Source organism: Terrapene carolina, unplaced genomic scaffold (genome assembly GCF_002925995.2).
Source record: "Terrapene carolina triunguis isolate 2854851 unplaced genomic scaffold, T_m_triunguis-2.0 Scaffold171, whole genome shotgun sequence".
Classification (NCBI taxonomy): Eukaryota; Metazoa; Chordata; order Testudines; family Emydidae; genus Terrapene; species Terrapene triunguis.
The window spans coordinates 2,690,076-2,714,171 of NW_020664522.1; the positions used below are offsets into that span (position 1 = coordinate 2,690,076).

General features: G+C 44.5%; 1 protein-coding gene across 1 annotated transcript in view; it reads left to right on the top strand.

Annotated features, from left to right (window-relative positions):
- BRSK2 (BR serine/threonine kinase 2) overlaps nucleotides 1-15,456 on the top strand; it is a 453,700-nt gene extending 438,244 nt beyond the window's left edge. Inside the window, exon 19 of the mRNA XM_026653919.1 lies at nucleotides 15,240-15,456. Within this exon, the coding sequence (XP_026509704.1) occupies nucleotides 15,240-15,415 (176 nt within the window). The 3' untranslated portion in view covers nucleotides 15,416-15,456. The remainder of the gene's footprint in view (nucleotides 1-15,239) is intronic.
- The last annotated feature ends 8,640 nt before the right edge of the window (nucleotides 15,457-24,096 follow it).

Here is a 24,096-nt window from a genome sequence, read left to right on the forward strand (position 1 = left end):
CACACACACACACACACACACACACACACACACACACACACACACACTCTCTCTCTCTCTCTCTCTCTCTCAAAATAAAGCCTGTGTGGATGCTTTCTGCCATATCTCTGTACTTATAGCCAGCATATACATATGCAGTCTCCTGTTGTACTGATATATGTACTGTGCAGAATAAATGATGCTTAGCTGACTGAAATAGCTTTATTAGTTTATAGGCTTTTATAGCTGTGCACTCACATTTTGCCCAGGAGCTGGAACGAACTGAAAGATTACCTAGGAAGATGGATATGAAATTTGCAACATCCAAATGTAAAAAAGGAATTGCAGATTTTCATCATCAGTCTAGAAAGACTGAGTAAATAACAACTGAGGAATTTACAAGGAAGTAATTCCACCAAGGGGGTTCTGGTGAAGATCTAAACCATAAGAATGAAATTCAAGCATCCAGATCCTTGATGAGAGAACGATATACTTCAGACAAGCACCCAAAAGCTGGGAAAGATACTTGAACTACTTTGGAGCTGAGCAAGCTAATGGCAATCAAGGGCACTCAGCACCTTGCAGGAGATGCTCAGCACTTGGTAGGATCAGGTCCTTGATCTAGAAATCTCACAGCCACAGTTTCTTGCCTGATGTTTCCTGGATTAGCAGAAATCAGAAATACCAGGAAACCGGACTTTTTTGCAGGCAAATATAGGAAGTGCAGAAACATATGAGAATGTGAAGAAAAAAGAAAAGAGTGAAAGAAAAGTTAAGAGAACTTCATCAAAATAATAATAATAAAAAATAAGGTTCAGGGCTGCTCTGAATTTTGGTGCAAACCAGTTTATCCGTATCCTCATGAAACACACTGGATTTGATTTATAACAGGGTCTTTGTTAAATCAGAAATCTGATTGACTGCAGGAGTCTCTGTGGTGTAAGGAATACCCAAGATCACCAGCACAGATATTATTTTTTAATTAACATCTATTGTACACTTTAAGAAGTGCAGTTACACGACACACCCACACTTCTCAGATAGCTGAAGACACTTGGAATTCGGCCTCATTTGCCTCACAAGCCATCTGAATCGTGCAGGCATCGGGGTCTGGATTATTATCCATGGACAGAAAACCAGCTGCGGACAGTTTGCTGGATTGGTTTTCATTAAATGTTCTATGGATACAAATGCTATTTTTAGGTTGTGAAACTTTTATCATCTAGAGTATTTATTAGAACAAACATTACAGTATGATAGAAATGGCTGAAACTATTCAAACGGTTGTTATAAGGGAGACAGGGAAAGGATTTTTAGCCACTCCGTATTTAACTGATGCATTCTGGAAACTGTAGTTCAAGGACATCTGTGTGGTGTTCTTTAAAAAAAAAACACCTGATAATGCATGAGGCAGGCATCAAAACTAAATATGGTTTCCTATGCAGTTACAGGTACTATACAACATATAGAAATGCAGGTACTATAGTTTTGGATGAACATTTTTAAGAAACAAAATGAGTTATTTGTTTTTGCCCTCCAGATATTTTTCCATGCTCCTGTAATTCCAAGAGTTTTTGCATTTTTCCCTATCCATCACATACAGGTCTATAACCTGCAATTAATATTTTTGAAACAGAAATATTATATAATGCCTAAGATATTAAAGTTCAAATTGCATCCACAAGGCCACATCACATTTGTGTGTGTGTGGGGATTTGTCTTCTTGCATTCAAATCACTCAATTAATGTATTTACAGTAATTAAACAATTAGATGGATCTAAATCAGACTGCAAAACCATCTATGATAACTGACCACAAATGACATTTAAAAAATAAGCAGTATTTGCACAAAATATCCATTGAAAGTAATATTAAGTTTTTGGCCCAAATCCACAAATGCATGGATATATCCATTTCACTGGAGAAACCCCCCAGGAACTAACCCCCAAAAGCATTACCCAAATATGCCCCTTTATGTGTGGAGTGTTGGCAGCTGAGGGTCCAGTCCAATTCCCTTGGAAGTCCTGAAGTCAGTGGGAGTTGGACCATCACTTAAAAGCATGAACATTCCCATTTAAGAATTAGTTTTCAGTTCTTTAAAGGATTGGATCTGCTAATCATTGACTAAATTCCCTGAGCTTTAGCAATAGGTGGTGAATGCCCCCAACAGCTAAGCAGAAGGGGAATATACCATTACACATCAGAGGCCTGATCTAATACCAACTGAAATCAGTGGGAACTTTTCCATGGATATCATTGGGCTTTGGATCAAGGCCTGTGTGGCATATTCATCCCTGGTATTATTCCACTGGCTTTCAGGGCAGTTAAACTGAAGATGGATCCGTAAATGTAAAACCATTTTTTCTGAAGTCCTGCAACATCCCTTAAGAACTCAGAGCCAAATTCATCCCTAATGTAAATCCATTGGTCAGTGGATTTATTCCAGGGAATAAATTATGCCCTGGGTGCCTCAGTTTCCTCATAGATAGAATGAGGATAATAAAACTAAGTTACCTCCCAGGGCTGTTGTAAGGATTAACATTTGTATGGCACTTTGAATAGGTAGAACACTATGGCATAGAAATCCTAAAGATTATCCTCCTCCAGCCCCATTTGGATCACTGGTCCTGAGTAATGTCCCAGCATGCAATTGTGTTGGTGACATTACTTCAACCAGAGAACACAAATGGGTCCTGTCCCTGCTCTGTGGGGGGGGTCAGGTGAGTGCCATAGTTTGATTATATGGTGCAATTTTGTGAAGATTGTAGTAGAGATGGGCGTGAATCAAAACCTGGGAGTTGGCAATCTGGCTCCAGATTCTAGGGCTCACTGTTTTGTAATATTATTTAATATCCAAAGGGTATAAAATATAATTAAAAAGAAAATCTTTGTAAATCACATAGTAAAACAGGCACATATCTGGCAAACACCCCTCCCCCCAATCCTCTCTGGGGTCAGAGGTGTCCCTCAGAACAAGAGCAGGCAATGCAGGTGGGGCTGGATATTGTGGTTGGAGGTATCTGCTATTGGAAGCCTTGGACACCGTTTGCGGCAGCTGAGGGAGTTCTATCCAAACCGATTGCAGACTCACCTTTGATGTCCTAGTAAATTCTATATTTTGTTATGTAATTTCAGTGAGGAACGTGGTTTGTGCAGCACATACATAGGAATACATCTAACTCCTACCCTTGCCCTGTCAAGGGCAGGATGGCCAAGGACCCTAAAGGACAATTAAACCTCCTGGCCCCCGTCACATGCCTGATCCCCTTTTGTCCCATACTCCCTTCCCTTGAGCCCCCCACCACCCCTATGCCCTAGGTCTCCATCACAATCCCTGCCCCCTTCTCCTAGGCCCTCTCATACACCCTATTTTTCCTCCACTCCCTGATCCCCTTCCTTTTTACCCTCGTCCCAAATCTTAACCCTTTTTCAGGAGCCTCCCATGCCTGGTGGGTATTATTTCTCTGACGCCTCTGCCAGCCAGACTCTAACCTTTGTGTTGGGGATCTCTGGAAGTTCTTCTCTGCTGCTCCGACCAATGCCAATGGACCCAAAATGCTCTCCATGGTCTCTAGAAAACACCTACTGTGATCTCCCCACCTTGATTAACATCAGGGGAGCATCTTATTCAGGCACATGGTGCCTCTACATTCTTTTTTATCAGGGGGTAGCCGTGTTAGTCTGTATCTACAAAAACAACAAGGAGTCTGGTGGCACCTTAAAGACTAACAGATTTATTTGGGCATAAGCTTTCGTGGGTAAGTGAGGTTTTTACCCACGAAAGCTTATGCCCAAATAAATCTGTTAGTCTTTAAGGTGCCACCAGATTCCTTATTCTTTTTTAATTACTTTTCTCAGGATTCTGGGGAAAGGGGAGCTGACAGATTACCCAGGCCTGCCCCCTTCTTGGCTGGCATCAGGAAGCCTATCACTTTGGTATCTAAGTGCTGGTAGAGAGTCAGAGCAAGAAGAGAACTTAAACTGAATTAAGTGCATTAGAAATCATCTAGCTGCTTGGCAGCCAGTGGGCGCTCAGGATTGCCCAGCGTTCTGAAGCCATCCCCCTGGGTTCTGAGCATGGTTCCCGAATGCTGGGGAATCCAGAATACTAACAGACTGGGGAGGAGTTCCACATGGTCACGTTCAACCTGGCTGGTCTTTCTGCATTAACACTTACATTTACTCTACCTTCTGCACCCTAGTTTCTTGGATTTGGTTTAGAAGCACTTAGCTGCTGTGGTGATGGGAGCTACAGGCAATTTTGCTAGAAAATATACATAAACCAATTTACGGGCAGATTCCGCCATCCTTTCACGTTAAGCAGAACCTTAATCTGTGAGCAGTCCCATTAAAATCCATAGGAGTAAGGGACTACTCCGTCTGAGTAAGGGAGGCAGAATTATGTTTATGACTGAGTATCCCTTGGAGTATATGAGGTGATTTTGTGAGGGGGATGGATGCCGGAAGAGTATGGCTGACACCTAGATCACATACAAAATAACATGCTTATACCATGATGGGCTGCCAACATGGTGGTGTTGCACAGATCAGCTGCTTAGACACCATCTTGATTTTGTAGGGCCGGTTTTGTGGCTGGCCGGGTGAAACAATATGTTTCAAGATTTTTAATTCATTGATATAGTTGCAGAACATTATTTGCTTGTTTTAAACGTCTGTAACTGAGATAAGAGAGTGGATGGAAATGGGGGGCAATGAGGCAGATTGTGCTCTCAGTTACACCCTGGGGGCTCCGCTGGCATAAATGGGGGCACAGTTTCGCCTGGGTTCTGGGTTGTGTAAAGTCCTAGCTTTGTGTGTTTCCTGGTCCAGGAGATAATGCGCTAAGTGACTGCTTTGTGCACAGAGGTATGGAAACTTTTTTTTTTTTTTTTTTTATGTTTTTCCATCCCTCCCTCCTCTTTCCATTTTATGATCCAGACACCACTAACTGTGTGGAGTTGATGACTGGCAGACTTTCCAAATGTGGTAAGAACTTCCCTTCTGCCTTCTATCCCTCCCCAGCCCCTGCTGACTCACATAATGTCCTCCTCTCCTCCCACTCCTTTTGCACATCTGCCCACCCCCTGACAACTCCCTATACCTCTCACTTACCTTCTGTACATACGCACACCTACTCCTGTTCCTCCCCATCCATACCCCTACACACAGGGCTCATCACAGTTTCACCCTGCACTGCACAAGTGTGCGTTGTTCACTTGTGAGTTTCTCCCCTCGCTCTAATCCATGCCCGCTGGCATTTTTGCTTTTTCGCCTTTGACTCAGACTTCACTTTGAAGTCGCCTTTCTGTGGGTGAGGCTGTGCACCACAATCCCTGCTTTGAGTTGCTGCCTCCTGGTGTCTCCTGCAACGGCGAGAGAATCCTACTTGAATTCCTCTCCTCATCACTCCCTCCTCCGCTCCCCCATGTGTGTTTGGGGTAATCCCCTCTTTCTCCTGGAAATCCACTGCATAAAACAGATCCCACATTATGGGCCAGAGCCTCAGCTGGTGTAAATCAGCATAGCTCCAGTCTGACTCTGAGGATTGATATTGCCCCTCTGGGACCAACCATAGTTTAGGCTTTTTACTAGGGATGGATTAACTTGTTTGACCTTGCTCGAGGTTCCACACATTTCATTTAAATTTAAACACACACACATAGATTTTTCCTTTCTTCCTGTGCATTTGCCCCTCCTGGTGAGAGCAGAAGTGGAAATGCCCAAATACACTGAGGGAGGTTTTTCTCTTGGTACTTCTGGCCTGAACAGAAACAGGAAGTCCTGAAATGACACAAGAGAGCCTCTTCTCTTTAGATGTCCAATCCAGGATGGCAGGCCTGAAACATTCAGATGTTTATCTGAACCTGAAGTCCAAACCTGTTTAGGATCTCCTCACTGAGTCAAATACAGCCAAGTAACTTCTTTAGCTTCAGTGAAGTTGCTCTGGGTGCTACAATGGAAGTAATATAGGGTTTACAGAAGTGTAGTTGAGAGCAGAATTTGGTCTGTTACCTTTTATCCACATGATCTCTTTCCATTAAATTACAGTTTCGCTGGAAGGAGTTTTTCTGTTTCTCTGAAGGGGGTTCATTTTGATTTATTATTTAAGCTCCTGGGTTATGTTGTTCCCAGTCTCCTCTTGGAGGCTCATTTATGTCCTAGGCAGATCTCCAGCCTCTCCATAAAAGCATCAAACAGTAAATCTCTCCTCTCCCTTAAGCGGCAGTTAGTTGCCTGGAACCGACAGCAATATCATACAAAAATACTGAAATTCAGATTCCACTGATTGCTTGAAAGTTAATTGAACTACACAGAAAACCAGTCAGTCCTCTGCACTCTCTAAACAGTGTGTCTACTGCTGTTCATCTTCTGCCCAGCCACGCCCACCAGCTGTCACAGTGTCAGCTTCAGTACTAGCAAGGGGAAGGGAGAATGGAGGAAAGGCCAGTGAAAGAAAGCATTTTGTAGGCAATGGGACACTAAAAGCAAATTAGACTCTTTTTCCCCCCCAGCTCAGGAATCCGAAAGCTCTTGTGAGAATGAGAAACACTTCGCATCATCTATAAACTATTAACTGGTGTGACTGGGACAAATTCATCCCTGATGTTACCCCTTTAACTGCTTCCTGGCCTCCTGATGTCAGTGCCCATTGGGCTGAAAGGTGACTTTGTATATAGTGACTGGCACTAAAAAAGAAAGAGTTATCACTGTTCATAGTAGTGAGTAACCAGAAGCTTGCCATGGGGGCTGCATGTCTGATAATGATACAAATGCTGCTATCTCTGTCCTAAATATTTATCCTAGAAAACAGCCATCAGCTCGCTGTGATATTTCATTGTAGGAAAAAGGAAATATTTTGACTTATAATACGGTCAATATCCTTATGAGCTAAATGTTTGCTCTTTATTTTGAACCATTGATTTATGGAAAAGGGGAATTTCTCAAATCAAAGAATAATACAGTTTCTGTCGTGAATTAATACTGGTGTAATAAAAAAACAACATTACCACGTAAAAGTTAAAACCTTCAAGTTGTAATCTGAAAAATAGCACCTAACTCAACAAATCTGTTCCTTGTGTGTATTCAGAGTCAAATCTGCTTGCTTCCGTGACAAAAATAAGCTTCATACTTATACTTCATACTCTTGTTAAGCCAGGCAGAGCCAATACAGCTACGAAAGGAACTGGATTCTCTTCCTTGTGGTGGATCGACAACAGATTGTTTACCAAGTTCCAGCCTGTTACAGCTGCCCAGCCCATTGGAGAAAAAGGGTTTCCATGGATGACACTCGGGGTCTAATTTGGCCCGCAGAACCCATTTTGTTTTGTTTTTACTGACGATCATGTGCAACCTGGAAAAGCCTGGGCTCAGGTGTGAAAGGTTATGAAAAATATATATCTTTATATTTGTAAACTGAACAGATTTGATCTGGAGCCACTGAAGCACAATAAACATAGAAATGCACCAGGTCGTTTCAGCATCAGAGTAGAGCCTCACTTTAACTATAGGACCATAAGTCAAGTTTTTATTCTGATGTTGCACCAGTATTAAAGCTGACTCTGAAACTGGTTTTGGTCTCCGAAGGTGCCTCCTCCACTCCATTTCCAATTTTGTTGGAGTCATCTTTCAGCAAGATGTTATCTGCTGGCAGGAGGCTCAGAAATGTCCCTCCGATTCTAAAACTTGATTTTCCATTCCTGCCTCGGTTTGTGTGAAGTGCTTGCCATTCACCGTGTGAACTTTCTGATCTCCATACTGGACCTCTTTGCTGCTGGTTATCTCACTCTAGGGAAGGCAGTCTTTGCTCATTTTCTCTTCATGTCTCATGACTCCATAGTGAAGCCCTAAGACTATATCATGAACAGTTCCATGGCCATGGATTGTGAGGCAACGAAGAAAGGATTATTATTTATTATCTGTATTACAGTATCAGCTAAAGGCCCAAGTCAGACCAGCACCTTATTGTGCTAGGCACTGTGCAAAAATATAGCAAGAGATATAGCCCCAAAGCGCTCATAATCTAACTTCTTTGGCACCAGGCTGTTCAGGAGCTTTCATGTCGACTCTGATACAGCTTGCATTGAGTACTTGTACTGTGAAACTGTGGGCTCTGTCACCAAGAGTTAAACATGAATCATCCTGGAGTCCTTCGTTTGTCAGTGACCTTTACGGAAATGCCATAACCTCAGTAGAAGCACAGCAGCGTCCAGCTACTGTTCACATCATTCCCCCATCCCAGGCTCACTTTTATCTCTTGCTTATTTACTTCTTGTAGAGCTGGTCAGGACTTCCTACTCAGAATAAGGAATCATGTGACTTAAAACTCAGCGTCCAGGGTATCTCTATGCACAGTGAGTGATTGTACTGTAGAAAAGGCTCCTCTTTCTATCTCCTAGTGAGATGACTTGAGCTGTATACAAGTGTCAGTGGTCAGAGAGCACCATCCTGAGGGGCTGTCAGGTTTAAGCTTGATTAGACTGTAATTAGGCTCCAACTGAAGTGGGCAACTTTGTGATAGCTAATGTGGAGCCCCTCACTGTTATCTATAACCAGGAGTGCAGTGGCAGAGAATATCCTGAGCTGCAGCTCCCTTACAATGACCCTGTAGGCATTGGACAGTCGTTCTGTTCCTTATGGAAGCCCCCTGCCATTTGCTCTGGCCCCACCCCCCGAAGAGAAGGGACACAGGGGCACCAAATGTGTGCAGCTCTCCCACAGTGGAAGGCATGGCTCACCATGTTCATGCTGTGAGCAGTACAGAAGGGAACATTCAGGTTTTTGATTAAATCTGACATTTCTCGGTATCCTGCTGGCTATCAGCCATTACATATATAATTGATGCAATTGGATTGATATTGATGCAAATTGTGACCCCAGCCATGGGGGAGTGGATCTGGGGGAGAAGTCCACCATAAAAGATCATAATCTAATCAGGATTTAACTATCACAAGAAACACTACAGGCCAGAGTTTCCAAAGAGCCCGGGACCAGATTTCCAAGCGCTCAGCACCCACAACTGGGGCCAGATTTTCCAAAGAGCTGAGCATCCAGCAGCTCCTATTGTGACACATGGGACCAGACTTTCAAGTCTCCAACACCGGGTGTCTTCCTCTCTTAGCAGAGCAATATGTCTGCCTGCAGAAAACTCAGAAATGTCTGTTTTGATTAGGAATATTGCCATACAATCTGCACTTTATTTATGTCAGTCAGTGCCTCTGAAGGTCCCATGTGAAAGTCGCAGCGCTGTGCTGTGCTAAATAGGAGTGGCTTTCCTTTTCAATGAAACACGGTGTTGTTGAGATTACTTCACAGGAAATAGGAGGTGAGAGGCAAGAGGCAAGGAATGAAATTTTCACCAGTGCCACATTGGGGACAGTTCAGGGAACTTAGAACTTGTGAGATCACAGTTGGCTGTCTGATAGGAAGGGGCGAATCCTGTTCTTAGGTGCCAATATTGTTCTGGCACCGGGAGCATCATATGTGGACAGAAGATGGGGATTGGGAAGCAAAGGTCTTTAAGACAATGGACAGTGGCAATGCCCTTGATGCTGGCCGTGGCCATAGCTTTAAGAAAGAACCTTTCATTGAAAGAACTCCCTGTGATGAATTTCCTGTGTTTGAAGGCCAAACCATTTGCAAAGAGGGCATCTTTCAACACCAAAAGCTTAGGCCCCTGCCCCCCACCCTCTCCTGGCATGCTCTCTGCATTGCCAGCAGCTGTTCAAATGCACACACAACTCCTTCCACCAGTTCACTGTAATGTTGTGTGGCAGTAGTGACTTGGCCGGTGCTAGCTCTTGGTAGTGATTTTTGTTTGCAATGATTGATGCATGTCTCTGGAGTACAAAAAGTTCCTAAAATGTAGCAGAAAAGAAAGATGCAAGAGAGCCCAGAGAGGGAAAATGTGTGCAAGAAAGGGACAGAAATTGCCACCCGAATACATATGGCCAATTGCAAATTGTAACCTTCCCTCTTGCACTGCAGACTGTATGATTGAGGGGACTGGGCAGGAGAATGGGCTATGGAGCGTTCTAGTTTACTGGTTCAAATCCTGCCCAGGTTGTTGGTGACTGAAAGTCACCATCATCAGATGGTGGTTTGGAGACCTACACAAATAGTGTGTGATGGTCTCAGTGCAGTCCTTAGCAGATAGGTGTCCAGTCTGCAAATGCTGCCTTCAACTGGCCCCATCAGCAGCAGTGTCAGCAGAGGCCAAGGCCTGAATGAGCCATGGAAACCTCTAAAAGGAGTCCTTCCAGGCCAGGCATATTGTTGGAAAAGCTGGAGTGCTTCTGTGGAAAAGTAGACATCAGTCTCCTGGATTGTCAATCCAGCTCCATTTGCTGGTGGATCTGCCTAGCACATGGAGACCAAATAGGCTAGTTCCTTTCAGGGGCACTAAATGGAAATGAAATACAGAAAGCTGCCCAAATAGATGATTTGTCAGGGCAGTAATAAAAGGGGAATGGCTTTGATGGCCACTGACACCATCTAAAAATCTAGCAAATTGTCAGCCGCATGTCTTCTGCGACGTATTTGCTACATATTCAAAAGTGGCAACCTTAAGATTTTTGCCTCTTCCCCATTCACTTGTTGATCCAAATGGAATAGAATAGGCCAAGGGGAAAAAATGTGGATAATTTCCACTGATTCTTATACGTTGGCCTCTAGCAAGGCAGAAAAGATAAAGGCAGGGCCCTTTGTCATCTTCCTCTATCATAGCAGGAAGCCTCAGACATCCATACAACTGAGAGAAAACACTTGTCCCCTGCTGTCTTGCTTTATTAGATTGTGAGCTCTTTGGGGCAGAGACTGTCTCTTTGTTATGTATCTCCACAGTGCCTAGCACAATGGGGCTTTAATCCCTGACTGTGGCCCCTAGGTGCTAACCTAATAATAATAATAATATTTGTGAGAGGAGGAACAAGCCACTCTTAACTCCTCCCTCCCACATGATGCCAGGAATTTAGACTTCTCACTGGATATCCTCTTGGAGCAGGTCCTATAGTTTTGGTTCCTATGGTTTGAAAGGCAGGGAGTCTGCCAGCACCAAACAAGCAAACAAAAAGTAACCCTCCTCTGAACAAAGAGAGTTTGAGCTTAGCAGAACAGAAGAGTTTATTAAAAACACATACATTTGAAAGAGATGGCTTCAAAGGACCAGTTTCCATTTAATTCAATGGGAATTTGCCATTTGCTTCACTCAATGCAGGACTGAATCCTCATCTCTCTTACGGTTTTATGAAGCCACAAGCTTGTAGCAGCCATAGCAGCTTCCAAACCTTTCCTGGTGCTGCTCCAAATCCTTCCCACCTCCTTTTCGTTTCTGATAGTTCCGGCAGGGGGAGGTGAGGTTCTTTATGAGGTCAAAGCAGACACATTGTTCCTGGTGTAACCACCCGCTCTTCTTCCGTGAAGCATGTCGGCTTTGCCCAGGGTGCTGTGGCCCCGTTGGTGCCAAGTCCATGTCAAGCAGATTTCTTAGCAGTGGCAAATGAAATATGGGGTCTTGAGAGGGAGTCCATGCAGCCTGTCTGGACAGGGTCTCTTCACCTCCTTGGTCTGCAGTTTCTTCCTCTTAGTGCTGGCTGCACCCAGTCCATTCACAGTTGCAGCTTCTCTTGCGGCGTTAGGCAGAGTCTATGCTGCACATGAATTACCCTCTGCATAAAGATATTTCTCTTTCACTCCCTCAATGCCCAGCCCCTCCATAGCTTCAGTACTTGTTTTCAAGCCTTCTCCCCTCTCCAACAGTTCTGCAACATCCACCCCTACCAACCAACTCAGAAATGCACATGCCCCAATCATGTCACCGCTCAGTCTCCTCTTTCTAATGAATATAAACCTAATCTCCACGTTGCTATGCTGCCCTTCCTCCGGTGTTTGTACCGCATCCACCAGGGTTTGTACTCAAGGTTCAAGAAGCTCCCAGTCATGGGACATTATCTCTCATTCAGAAATATTATACTAACCCTTTGAGACCCTGAGCTGGATTGGCAGATGTGATGTATCCCACTGCTTGAACCAGGTATTAATAGCAGGAGACTTCTAAACATAACTAGTTATGGTCCACTAACTGCTGCAGGTTCAGGCCTCATTTTCCTGGCAGTATAAACCCAGCAGGTCTGGCAGTTAACCAGCGCTCACCATCTTGGTGTTCTCAACATGCCTGACCCTTCTTTATTTATCATCACATAGAGCAAGTATCAGTGTGGGTGCCCTTTACCCAATCCAAGACCATTATCTAAATTAGTCCCTGGGTGTCCTAGCAGGCAAGAATATGGATGCCATAGATGCTGTGGTTGCCCATATTGCCTGGCCCTGGGATCAGTTCTTGGTTGCCAACAGGACAAGAGAGGATGGAGACAAACTATTTAATTGCAAGCTCAGCTACTGTAAAAGGCAAAGGAAAGAAAGGGTTAGTGAAATGGCCTATTTTTTTTTCAATAGCTCTCTCTGAATATCCCTAAGGATTTCTCACTTCCCATTAAAATTTTAGCTGAGAATGCTGATTATAAGAAATTCAGTAGTGATATCAGCAAAGGGGAGGTAGGCTATTAAATACTGTTGGCCCAGTAAATCTCCAGACACTAGAGAACCAGAAGGGCATGGGGGTGGGGGAGGAATTGCATATTTTAATATGAGGATTAAAAATCCTGTATCAGGACTCACCAAATGCAGAGCATTTACATATAAAATGTACTAACGTTTTATTGGTCCATTCTTGCAAATTAGACTTTTGTCTTCTGTACCTGTCTATGCAAAGAACTTAAACCTTCCCAATCCCAATAGAACTCTGCTTATTCTGCCCTCCCCCTTCCCTCTAAGCCTGTTGAATAAACTGCTCAGCTGAATAACTAGAAGTACCCCCCTCTCCTTCCCTCCCTACCCAGCATTTTTTTTAGTGCTCTCTTCCATTCTTTCTGTCTGCTGACTCCATTTGTGTATGAAGATGAGGGTCCAAAGCCACATAAGAACTTACCCTGTCCACAGTCCTGCATTCAAGGCTGAGTGTTACTTGCATTCCCTGACTGTCCTCCTCCCCCCGTCCCCTGCCCCCACTTGTTTTTCCCATTGGAAGGGAGTAACCACCTAGAAGTAGAGAAGAGTCTGAACAGAGCGTGTGCCTGCAAGCCATCTGGCTAGGACAACTTCACTGAGCCTTAGAGAGGGGCCTCAGTAAAAATTATATAGCTGAAACCTCCATCCTCCTGGACTCTGGGGAGATTTCAGAATCCAAACTGGAATTTGTGTGAAATTCATGACTTGTCCCATCTCAGCCACAAAACTGGGATCCAGGTTTCAAATTTCCCCCAAATCTGAAGGTGTTTGGTGTTGGTGTTGGAGTCTGAGGTTTTGGTGTGGGCCATTTCCAAGACTAAGGGCTGGTCTACACTAGGGGGGGGGATCGATCCAAGATATGCAACTTCAGCTATGCAAATAGCGTATAGCAAATAGCGTAGCTGAAGTCGAAGTATCTTGGATCGAATTACCTAGGGTCTAGATGGCGTGGGATCGATGGCCGTGGCTCCCCCGTCAACTGCGCTACCGCCGCTCGCTCTGGTGGAGTTCTGGAGTCAACGGTGAGCGCGTTCAGAGATCGATATATCGCGTCTTAACGAGACGTGATATATCGATCCCGGATAAATCGATTGCTACCCGCCGATACGGCGGGTAGTGAAGACGTACCCTGAGTCAGGTAGCTAAGTCACACCTGTCCAGTAGCTAATGGTGGCTTGGACTTGACAGCTGTGTTCAGTGCACAGAACCAGCACCTGCACTCAGTTAAACACTATACTACTTACCAGACACAACCAGGCCTATAGTTATGCAGGTAAATGAGGGCGCCTTACATAATATTTGTGCCTTGTAAAGTGAGGTAATCCCAAAATTAGAGCGACAAGGTGGGTGAGGTACTATCTTTTTTTGGACCAACTTTTGTTGGTGAGAGAGAAGCTCTCCTGCTGATAAAGCGCTGTCTACACAGGGGGGTTAGGTCTATATAACTACATTGCTCAGGGGGTGTAGAGAAGAGTGTTGTTCCATTGTACAACGTGGATATGGGACAATGACACTTCATACACCAGAGCACCATGTGGCAATGATAATAAAACGTATCTAGGGTGTTATAAAAAGGGGAAATGGCAGCCAAAGAGATTTTTGCAGTGACATGAAAGGCTGTGTTCTGACAGATGTGCAGCACCCAATCTGCGCCAGAGCTTGCCCCAATCTCGTGGCTAAATTCATCAAAGTTTCCTAATGCTGTTTTCTATTAGCGTATGACCCTGCAATTCCTTTGGCTCCCAGCTCCATAATAGCGAAGCTCATTGACTGTTTTAAAGAGGGTGGAGTGCAGATACTAGTTCTTGCTTTGTGGTCCCACCAGGTTAAATCCCGGCCAGAAACCACATCTGCACAGGAGCCTGGTCCTGCAATCTGCTGAGCATTCTCAACTCCCGCTGTTGTCAACAAGGATTGAAGGTGCTCAGAACCTTGCAGAATCACAGCCTCACACATACTAGCTGAGGTTTGCTCCCTTGTATCCCAGCCCTACTCACTTCTCAAATGCTCGTATTCCCCTGGAATGCACAGTTGTTCCAGGCCAAGTGGCTGGCTGAAGGTGGATGAGTGGGCATTCAGGGAGTGACCAGTCAGCGTAACTAAAGGAAGGAAGAAAAGCATAATGTCTAACACAGAACTTGCTAAGGCTGCAAGGCAAAGTTGATCATGCATTAATGCCCCACCTTTATCAATGCAGTTACACAGGAACTGCATCCCCTGAGGGTTACAGTCCACTCATAGGGTTGCCAAATAATTCCAAACAAATCATATAGCTGTTTCCACAACATGGTGCTGCGTGCCAGGCTCACGTAGCCATGGAGTTCCCCTGCTAGGTAGGATCTCTGCTCCCAACCACATGGTATGCAAGTAGGACACCTCCTTGGCACGTTTTGCTCCCAGCCTCTTCACTGCCAGAGGTGTCCCATCCTAACACTCTTCCTCTTGCTGCTCATCCTCTTCATCCTCCACACACCCCCATGCACGTGGCTCTGGATCTCTCATCACGTTCTTCTTGTTAAAAATCCCATTGTTCATTTGTTTGTTTGTTCTCTCTCTCTCTCTCTCTTTCTCTCTCTCTCTCTTTTTCTTTCTCTCTGTGTTTTTTTTTTTTTTTTTTTTTTTTTTTGTCTCTTCTGTTTTGTGTACCCAGGCAGCCCATTGAGTAACTTCTTTGACGTAATTAAACAACTTTTTTCAGACGAGAAGAACGGGCAGGTGAGCCATCCCCCCGGCACGCCAACCAAGCATAGCGCAAACAGCAAGCGGAGCGATTCCGATGCTAATGACTATGGGTCTAGAGGAGACAATAAGTACCCCGCTGGCAAAGACAAGGCAAAGATGGTCTCATCAGTCGGCCTACAAGACCAACCTTAAATAAATACCTTTAAAAAAATTAAATAACTTAAAAAACAAAAAGCAAGAAAGAATCAAAGAATATTCCTTAGCAAGCTAGCCTCTAAACTAGAAGGATGTATATACCTTTCCACAACAGTACAAAACTGTCTATAGACAAATTTTGTAAGAAGGAATGACTGTATATATATACATATATATATTTATATATGATATATAATATATATCTCAGAAACAAACACACACAAAAAGAAAGAAAGAAAGAAAAAGAAAGAAAGACAAGGTAGCACAGATGACAAAACCCAGTTCACCAGATCTTGGGTTGTGGCTTTTTTGGTTTTGGTTTTTTGTTTTGACATCTCCCTGTATTTTGATTATTATTTTTATTTTTTCCCCTCCTGATGTTTTGTTGGGTTTTTTAAATTATTATTTTTGTTTCTTGTTCTGTTCTTGCTCTCTCTGTTTCTGACGACACCACTTGTTTCCGCTCTGCTACCAGGAATTATCCCGAAAAGTTAACATGTCAGCCACGGCTTCACCTTCTGTGCTCTGCGGACACTTGTTGACGGAAGGAAACCGATGTAGACTGTCCAAGGACCAGTCCTGTTTGAGGTTCCCAGCCTCCCCCTCTGCCCCCAGGAAATGGGTTTCTCCCCCACCTCCTCCCAAACACCTCCCCAACACACACTTTTTCTCTTTTTCTTTTTGGTGCTCCACGAGGGAGATCTGCTCAGTAATGGGATTGCACAACCTGGGCTGGAAGCAGGTTGCAATTGTTGGAGCGACACCATTGTCCTTGACAACATTCGTCTGTGCAGGTGAACTCAGACTGGCAGGGGGAGGGGGGCAAGAAACAAGGGGAAATGTAACAATGAAACCAGGGAGCACTCTCAGCCAAAACCACCAAGGAGTGAGTAAAAGCAAAGCATCGAACCAAGACAATATCGGGGAGTTTCACTGTGGGATTTTCTCCAACTCCTTTTTCCTCCCTGTCCCCACCCTTTCCTTTTTCTTTTTTTTTAATTGTGTTTGTTTTTTATACTCTTATCATTTTGCTTTTCGACCTGCTGGAGGGGGAGGGAATCCTCTCGTGGGGGTTGGGGGAATGAACAAACACAAAAACAAACAAACATTCAAACTTAGGGAAAAGGCAACATACGGCAGCAAAAGAGGCGGGAAAGGATTCTGCCTAGCTGAGAACAGTCTCTCTTGCCACCAACTGCCGTTGCCGCCGCTGCTGCTGCTGCTCCTTCTTCATCTTCCACCCCACGCTTCAACTCCCGCCTACCACACTGCCGTGTTGGGACCTTCTTCCACCATCTGGATCCTCCAACACACCCTGCATTTGGATGCAATTGTCGTGTCGCTCGTGCTGCATCAATATCAGTATTATTATTTATTTGCTGGTTTTGATTTATTTATTTATTTATTTGATTTATTGGGTTTTTCAACAAACAGAAGAAGAAAAGAGGATAATTTTGGTTTTTTTCCATGAGTGTGCATGTGCATACCACTGGCACTTCGTTCATCTGAGTGAGACGAGGAGTCAGTGCTATGGGCAAGTGAATCACGAAGCTACTGTAAACTTTAAAAATTACTGCAAGATATTTTTATAAACCTTTTTTTTTTAAAGGGGGCTGGTGGGTGGGAGCGGGTGGGCGAGGACGGTTTTTTGTGTTTAAGTTATTATTAGGTCTTGGTTATTTATATATACATATATATATTTAAAAAATTAAGCTGTTAGATATATCTTCTGTTTTGTTTAATTACTGTGTAGAGGCGACACTGATTCCTATTTATTTTGGGGAGAGGGGGAAAAAAGGTAGAAAAAACCTTAAATGTTCCTCTTGTGAACTTGACATTTTTATTTTATTTTTTTGGTCTTTTTCCCCTGAGAGCTACACGACCAAGTGTAATTTATTCTGGCCCAAGTTCAAAGGTTAAAACAAACAAACACGGTTGTAAACGTCAAAGACAAAAAAACACAATGAGAAACACTTCTTTACTGAGGTTTTAAGAACGTAGGGTTAGCATTAGAGTGCACTTCTCTTATGACCTTCAATTGCTGTTTGTTGGGTTCCTCTGGGTATATGTTGTACTACAAGAATTTTTTTTTTTAAATGATAACATTGGACAGTTTCTCTCTTTTTATTGTTGTTGTTGTTTACTTTGTCCCCCCCCCCTTCGACTGGTTTCACTTGTACATAGGTTTGAAAATTTAAAAAAAAAAAGTAAGTAAGGCACAATTGGGATGGTAACCTTTAATCCTTGAGCTTTCCTTGTCCCCCAAATGGAAGAGATTTATTTTATTTATTTTTGGGTTGTTTTTAATTTATTATTTTTTCCTATTCTTAAAATTGTATTGCTGTGTGCATGTCAGATGCCGTGGGGGTGATGGCTGGGGATGGGGGGAGGCCAGGGTGCAAGAGGGGGGGCAGTTTTAATTGCATGACATTGCTGTAAATTAGTCTCTTTTGCTTTCGTTGTCTTTCCTGCCTCTGCCCTCTCTGCCCCTCCTCCATGATCTCCTGCAACCACCTCCATCCTCTTTTCCCTCTTTTCTCTCTGTGTATAGATTTTTGATGCTTCTGTTACATTGTACCTCTACAAAAGGCTGGGATTTCGATACAAAATAATAATAATAATTTACAAAAAAAAAAAACCTATATCAGCAAAACCCATGCGGTACAAGCAGGAAGGGGATTACTTACACAAGATATAAGAATAAACGAAAGCAATACCTCTTGTTATCCTTCCGATTTTGTACTTTGACGACACACATGCGCGCACACACACACACACACTCACAGAAACCAACTGACATTATTTAACAGTTTAAAATGGACAAAAAATCTGATGTATCCCTTGTTAAATAACTGTGAGCAACTTTAGTTCAAAAAACAATAAATTCATTCAGTAAAGACACTAGCTCTTGAGTGTCCTGTTTATGTCTACGGTGGAGAATCCATCCCTCTGCCTGCCAGCACTGGACTCAGGTAAGTACTGTGCAGAGGCCTTTCAAACCTAGACAGAGAAGTGTGGCTTGCACTTATCCAACTCTCCTCCTAATCATGAATTTAAACAGGTTTGTTACAATTTAGTGATTTATGTTTTGCCTGACCAAGTAGAGTCCTGCATCCACCCAGCAGGGCAAGGACAAACAACCAGAGTAGTTGAACCATATGTATCTGTTTCTTATGTTAACACACTTGCAAATGGTGGATATGAATTAGAGACCAGCACAAACCAAAACCCCCATCTTCAGGAGTGACTGTTCATTCTGGGCACCTCAATTTTTGGCTGGCCATCTCGAGCTACCTAGAGCTGAGTTTATCAAAGGTGCCAAGCAGTGCACCCACCGTTCTCACTGGAGTTTGTCTGGAGTTGTCAGGGCTCAGCATTTCTGAATATCAGGCCAGAAAATAGAGGCACCCAAAATTAATGGACACTATTGAAAATGTTGACCTTTCATGCAATGATCTCAAATCACTTTACTAAGGCACTGTAGATATCACTATTGCTATGTTAAGGATAGAGAAAATGAGCAGAAATTGTGACATCAGCTATAACACACACTGCATCAGTGGCAGAGGTGAAAATAGGAACCAGGTTTCCTGACTTCCAGTCCATTGGACCCTACTGCTACTTTATTGGGACATCTTCCAGGGAACTAAGTTAGCATGATGAGAGTTCATAGGGATAACTGCTGTTCAATGGGGCTAGTATTTGTATTCATTCTGCATAAGGGAGATGTATTTGATTGGTGCCATGGGGTTTAGGGGTGTTTAACCAGCTGTTGAATAGGTGTGAAATTCTGCTCTTTACATAAGCAGGTCACCAAAGGAAAAACTGAAAGAAGACTAATGAATATGAAGTGCACTGAATGCCGTTTTTTACCTTTGCATGATTATTGAATATGGTGTTTTGATTCGTTTTCAGGCTTTTCCATGGCCTTTTCATGGGAACAGTCAGTTATCGATATGATGGTAGGCTGCTCCCTGGAAGTCCCAAATAAGGATTTGACTGTCTCCCTACTATGCCAAGTCCTGTGGATTACAGGGCCTCCTGCTCTTCAGTGTCTTTCCTACAGTAGGGACATAAACCACTTGGTATTGCACCTTGAGCTTCACAGGTCTCTTCAGTGCATTTCATACGCACCCAACAGCCATGCCAGCAGCGCTGCTGGTAACAGTTTGTTGCAATGCCTGCAGCAGGTGGATGCTTTGCAGTGGGAAGCAGGAGCTAGTCTGCCTCGGGGACTCGTACTGCACATTGGCCTCCTGTGTTGCTAGTCACGGGGTGGCTGGTGAGGTGGCTACAGTACAAAACCCTAACGAGTTTTGCGGGGGGGGGGGTCTGCCACCCCCAGCCCTGCCACTTCCCCCCCAATTCCTTTAGTTCTTAAACAAACCACCTGCCTGCTCCCCCAGCAGCACAGTGTGGTGGGCTCGGGCCGGGGTGGGAGGGAGGAGTCGGCTGGGCCTGCGGTGCGGCGTACACGGAGCAATCACAAGGGGCTAGAGGGCTACAAGCACTTTCTTGCCTCCCCGGGGTGAGGCCCGTGCTCGTGAGCCACCTCAGCTCCAGGCCATGTGGGGCCAGCCCTGGCTTGTGAGCGCAGTGCAGAGCCCTGCCCCCAGCCCAGGACCTGCATGAGGGTGAGTTAGCCTGGGCGTGAAAGGGAGCAGCAGGTAGAGGCTGGCGACTGGGGAGGCCAGTGACCTGGTAATGGGGATGGGGGAGAAGCAAGGGGTGTGTGACCTGCTCAGGAGAGTGGGGGCTGGGGAACTGTGGGGGAGAGGGATTTGGATGCATAGGTGCTGCTGCACCCCCTTGAAGTGGTTCCCATCATATAGGATTTAGCTTTTGGTTTAATGGCTTTCCACACCCCAGCTATACAAATTGTTCCAGCACCCCTGCACAGGTGGGGGTGGCATGCGACTTGGGGAGCCAGGACCTGATATGGTTGTGAGGGCCGGGGGAGAGGGCTCTGACTTGGCAAAGAAAACAGGCGTGTGGGGGTGACTGGGACCTGGCAAGGGGGGGAGGGTGGTTGTGACATGCTGAGGAGACTGGGGGTCCAGGGGGAAAACACAGGGGTGCATGTTTGGCCTGTGACTCCACAGCCAAGGGCTGGTGGGGAACAGAACATTGGAGCCACTGGTGTCCCTTCAGGCAGGAAGGGGCAGCATGGAGAAGAGTGGGGGGCAGTGTCCTCACGAGCAGGAGGAGCCGTGGGCAAGGGAAAAGAGTCTCAAGTAGGTTAGTTGCTGGATTTTATGGGGGAGGATGAGTCAGAGCTGCCTTTGAATGAGGGGGTCATCATGATTTTTTGGGGGGGGAGGAGGGGTGGCTAATTGCCAGCCCCAACCCTGCCATTTTTTAGGGGCACCAGCTCCCCTCTGACATGGTGAACCCAGGCCACCAGGGATGGAGCAGCCAGCAGCTGAACCTGTGGGATGAACCCTTTAATCAACATTAGGCACAGGCTATATGTGTGGCTGGCGGGTTCTTGTTCACATGGTTCATGCTCCGGGCCTATATGGGGTCAGGAAGAAATTTCCCCCAGGTAAGACTCGAAATGAACTTGTTTTTTTGCCTTCCTTTGCAGTGTGTGGGCACAGGTCTCTTGCCAGGATTAAAAGGGTATATTGCACTTAATCATTTCCCTGCCACACATTGCAGGGACCTCCGGCACTGGTGCGCCCAGTCCCTCCTATTCTCTGCCTGTGGCACATACTAGTCTCATCTCCTGTGGGCTGTAATACTTTGGTCTAATGTTGGTTGTTGGGTTCGGTGTGCGTGTGCTGGGTGGTGGTGGTGGCCTGTGAGGTACAGGAGACAAGAGTAGATGTTCTGGTTCTCCCTTCTCTATGACTCTCAGTGCTAGCCAGGGCACAAGAGGATGCAAAAGGGGGAAGGATAGTTTGCATCACTCTCTATTTCCCAAGGTAAATATTGTGTCCGATACCTAGAAAATCCCATAGAGTGGAAAACCATTGCTGTATGTTAATCTTAATGGTATTGGCTGAGATGATAAATCTGCAACAAATTGGTTTACAGAGAGTATGACCTTAAAAAAAGAAAAAGGCAAATGTCAGCACTTGCCTCCAGAGGGTGTTGGGGAGGGTGAAAAGAATGGGGTATGTAAGTCTGCTCAGCCCATTTTGTGCTAAACATGCCAGTTCAACAGCCGTGTGTCAGTCAGAAGATACCATGTGCCGGGGCTCTCCAACCTAGTCTTATTGATGGCTACATCTCATGGACCCCACCCCTCATAAAACCATCTTATGGCCATCACAGCTGTTGCTTATTTGGAGAAGTGAGATGAGAAAAGTATTAAGTTAATTGTAACTGTTCTGCTGATGGCTCCAGTCCAAGAGGTGAGTTTTTGCTTTCTCTCCTGCAGAATGAACAGCTAAGCTGGCATCTTTTCCATCTCTCCAGCTGCTTTAACACAGATTCAGGCTCAGGGAACAGCTACTTGAATACCTGTAGAAGCAGCTGGAAGTGAGGAGTTGTAGCCAGCACCATATGACCTGCCAGCTCTTTGCAGACCACCAGAAAGTATTCTGCACACTAACAGTGGTCCAGAGACCATGGTTTCAGAACCACTGCCACTGCATCTCCTGCAAGGCAGTTGCTGTATGAATGGGATGGAGGATTGCATCCATATTGGTAGCAAAAGATATTTCTCAGAGTCAGAGAGGGTTATGTTACTATAGCAGACACCATCTCCTGAGGTTGTCTTGTTAAAATTTGTAGCATGTGGTATTTTCCAAGGAAGATGCTCACATTAAGTCTCTGGAGTGGATAGCATCATGGTTGGGGTGAGACTAACACTGGTAAGCTATTCAAGCTTTGTGGGGCAGGACAGAGAGAAAATCTTTAGAAGGAGGCACTTTTTGAGGGTCATAGTAATGTCAGTGGAGGAAGGCATCTTCAGAGTGTCATGTTAAAGTCAATAGCAGGCACAGTTTCCTAGGATGATGTGTTTGTGGTCAGCGGCATCTCTGCGGGGAAGACTTTTGGTGAACATCTACTGCAGAAGGTGGAATGTGTAGACTTCTGCTGCAGATGACATCCCCTGTGGACGTCACACTGTACAGCATCTCCTGGGATGAAGGGTCATCCCAAGGTCATAGCACTTGGTGTTTATGATGATGTCTGATGCTTATGTTCAAACAAAAATATAATCTCAGGAAAAGTCACTGCTGTGTTAGAAAAGGTTTTTGCAGACCTCTCAGGCTGTTAGGGCCCAAAGTGGGGTGGAATGTGTGACAAAGGCCCAAAACGAGGGTCCCAAAACAATCATTCATGCAGGGAACTTGAATTGTGGAATTCAATCTCTTAGTTTTAATGATGCTTTTTATAACTAATGACACTTTTCTATAACTTTCTATAAGTTCATGATTCTGCATTTCTGATCTAAATAATTTTCAGTTATAAAAGTGACAGGAGATGCCAGATTGGTGTGGAGTGTAGATGATTGGTGCCTACAATGAGGGACCTTTGAGAGACTTTGATCACATACCTTAAAAAAAAAAAAAAAAAAAGTTTATTTTCTCTCCTTCTCCCTCCATCCCCAAAACCGTTGTGTGTAAGTTCTTGCATGTGGTTTCTTTATCCTCCCAATACTGATTTATACATAATTACATGCCAAAATGCTACATTAAAAGAAAGCTAAGTTGCCAAGTCAAGCACTCAAACATTAGGAAATGCCTGAAATAGGATTGCCTGTGCAACCTTACTCAGCCTCCTTGTGGTCATGCATGTCTTTAATTACATGATCACATATAATTTATTTCAATAGGACCCCTGCCTCATTCAGTGCACGGGATGGATGGTGCTCATTAGAAGAGTGGCTATTCAATTTTTCTTTTCTTCCTCCTCATTCAGTGTGTGCCCCCCACACACATACAGTATTTACTGCACACCATTCAAACCCTACTCAGAAGACAGAATTATGAATTTTCTCATGGGCTTTCCTACAGTGCTCTCGCTGTAGAGAGGTGTTTGGGATTTTTTTTTTATAGGTACGCTCTACTTCAAACATGAATAAATTCAGGCAAGTCTTAGGGTCTGTGTTATAAAGGAGGTCAGACAAGATGAGCACAGTGGTCCCTTTTGGCTTTATAATCTATGAATCTAGTATTTTAGTGCTTTCCAAACATTAATTGATTATCTTCACAACACACAGGTGAGGTGAGATTATTATCCCCATTTTACACTTGGGGGAACTGAGGCACAGAGATGAAGGCCAAAATTGTCAAAAGTGTCAACTAACTTTGTGTGCCCAATTTGAAATGCCTAGGGCCTGACTTCCCAGAATGTTTCACATTTTATAGCACTCTACGGTTTCAAGTGGAGCTCCTATTGACCTCACTTGCAGTGGTGAGGGCTCAGCAATACTGCAAATCAAGGTGTGTCATGCTAGGCACCCAAAAACACACAATTAGCGACCACCATTGAAAAGTTTGGTTTAAGTGACTTGCCCAACATCATGCAGGAGCTCTGTAGCAGAGGCAGAGAGAATCCATTTCTCCAGGGTGCCATTCAGTTGCTTTAACCATGAGACCATCCTTTCTCTTTCTGTCTAATTCATTACACACCTTCCAGCTTCCTCAACAAATGAGGCGGGGGGGTCTAAACAGACAAGAGCTTCCTTTACTACACAACCCTGATTCATTCCCAGACAGCAT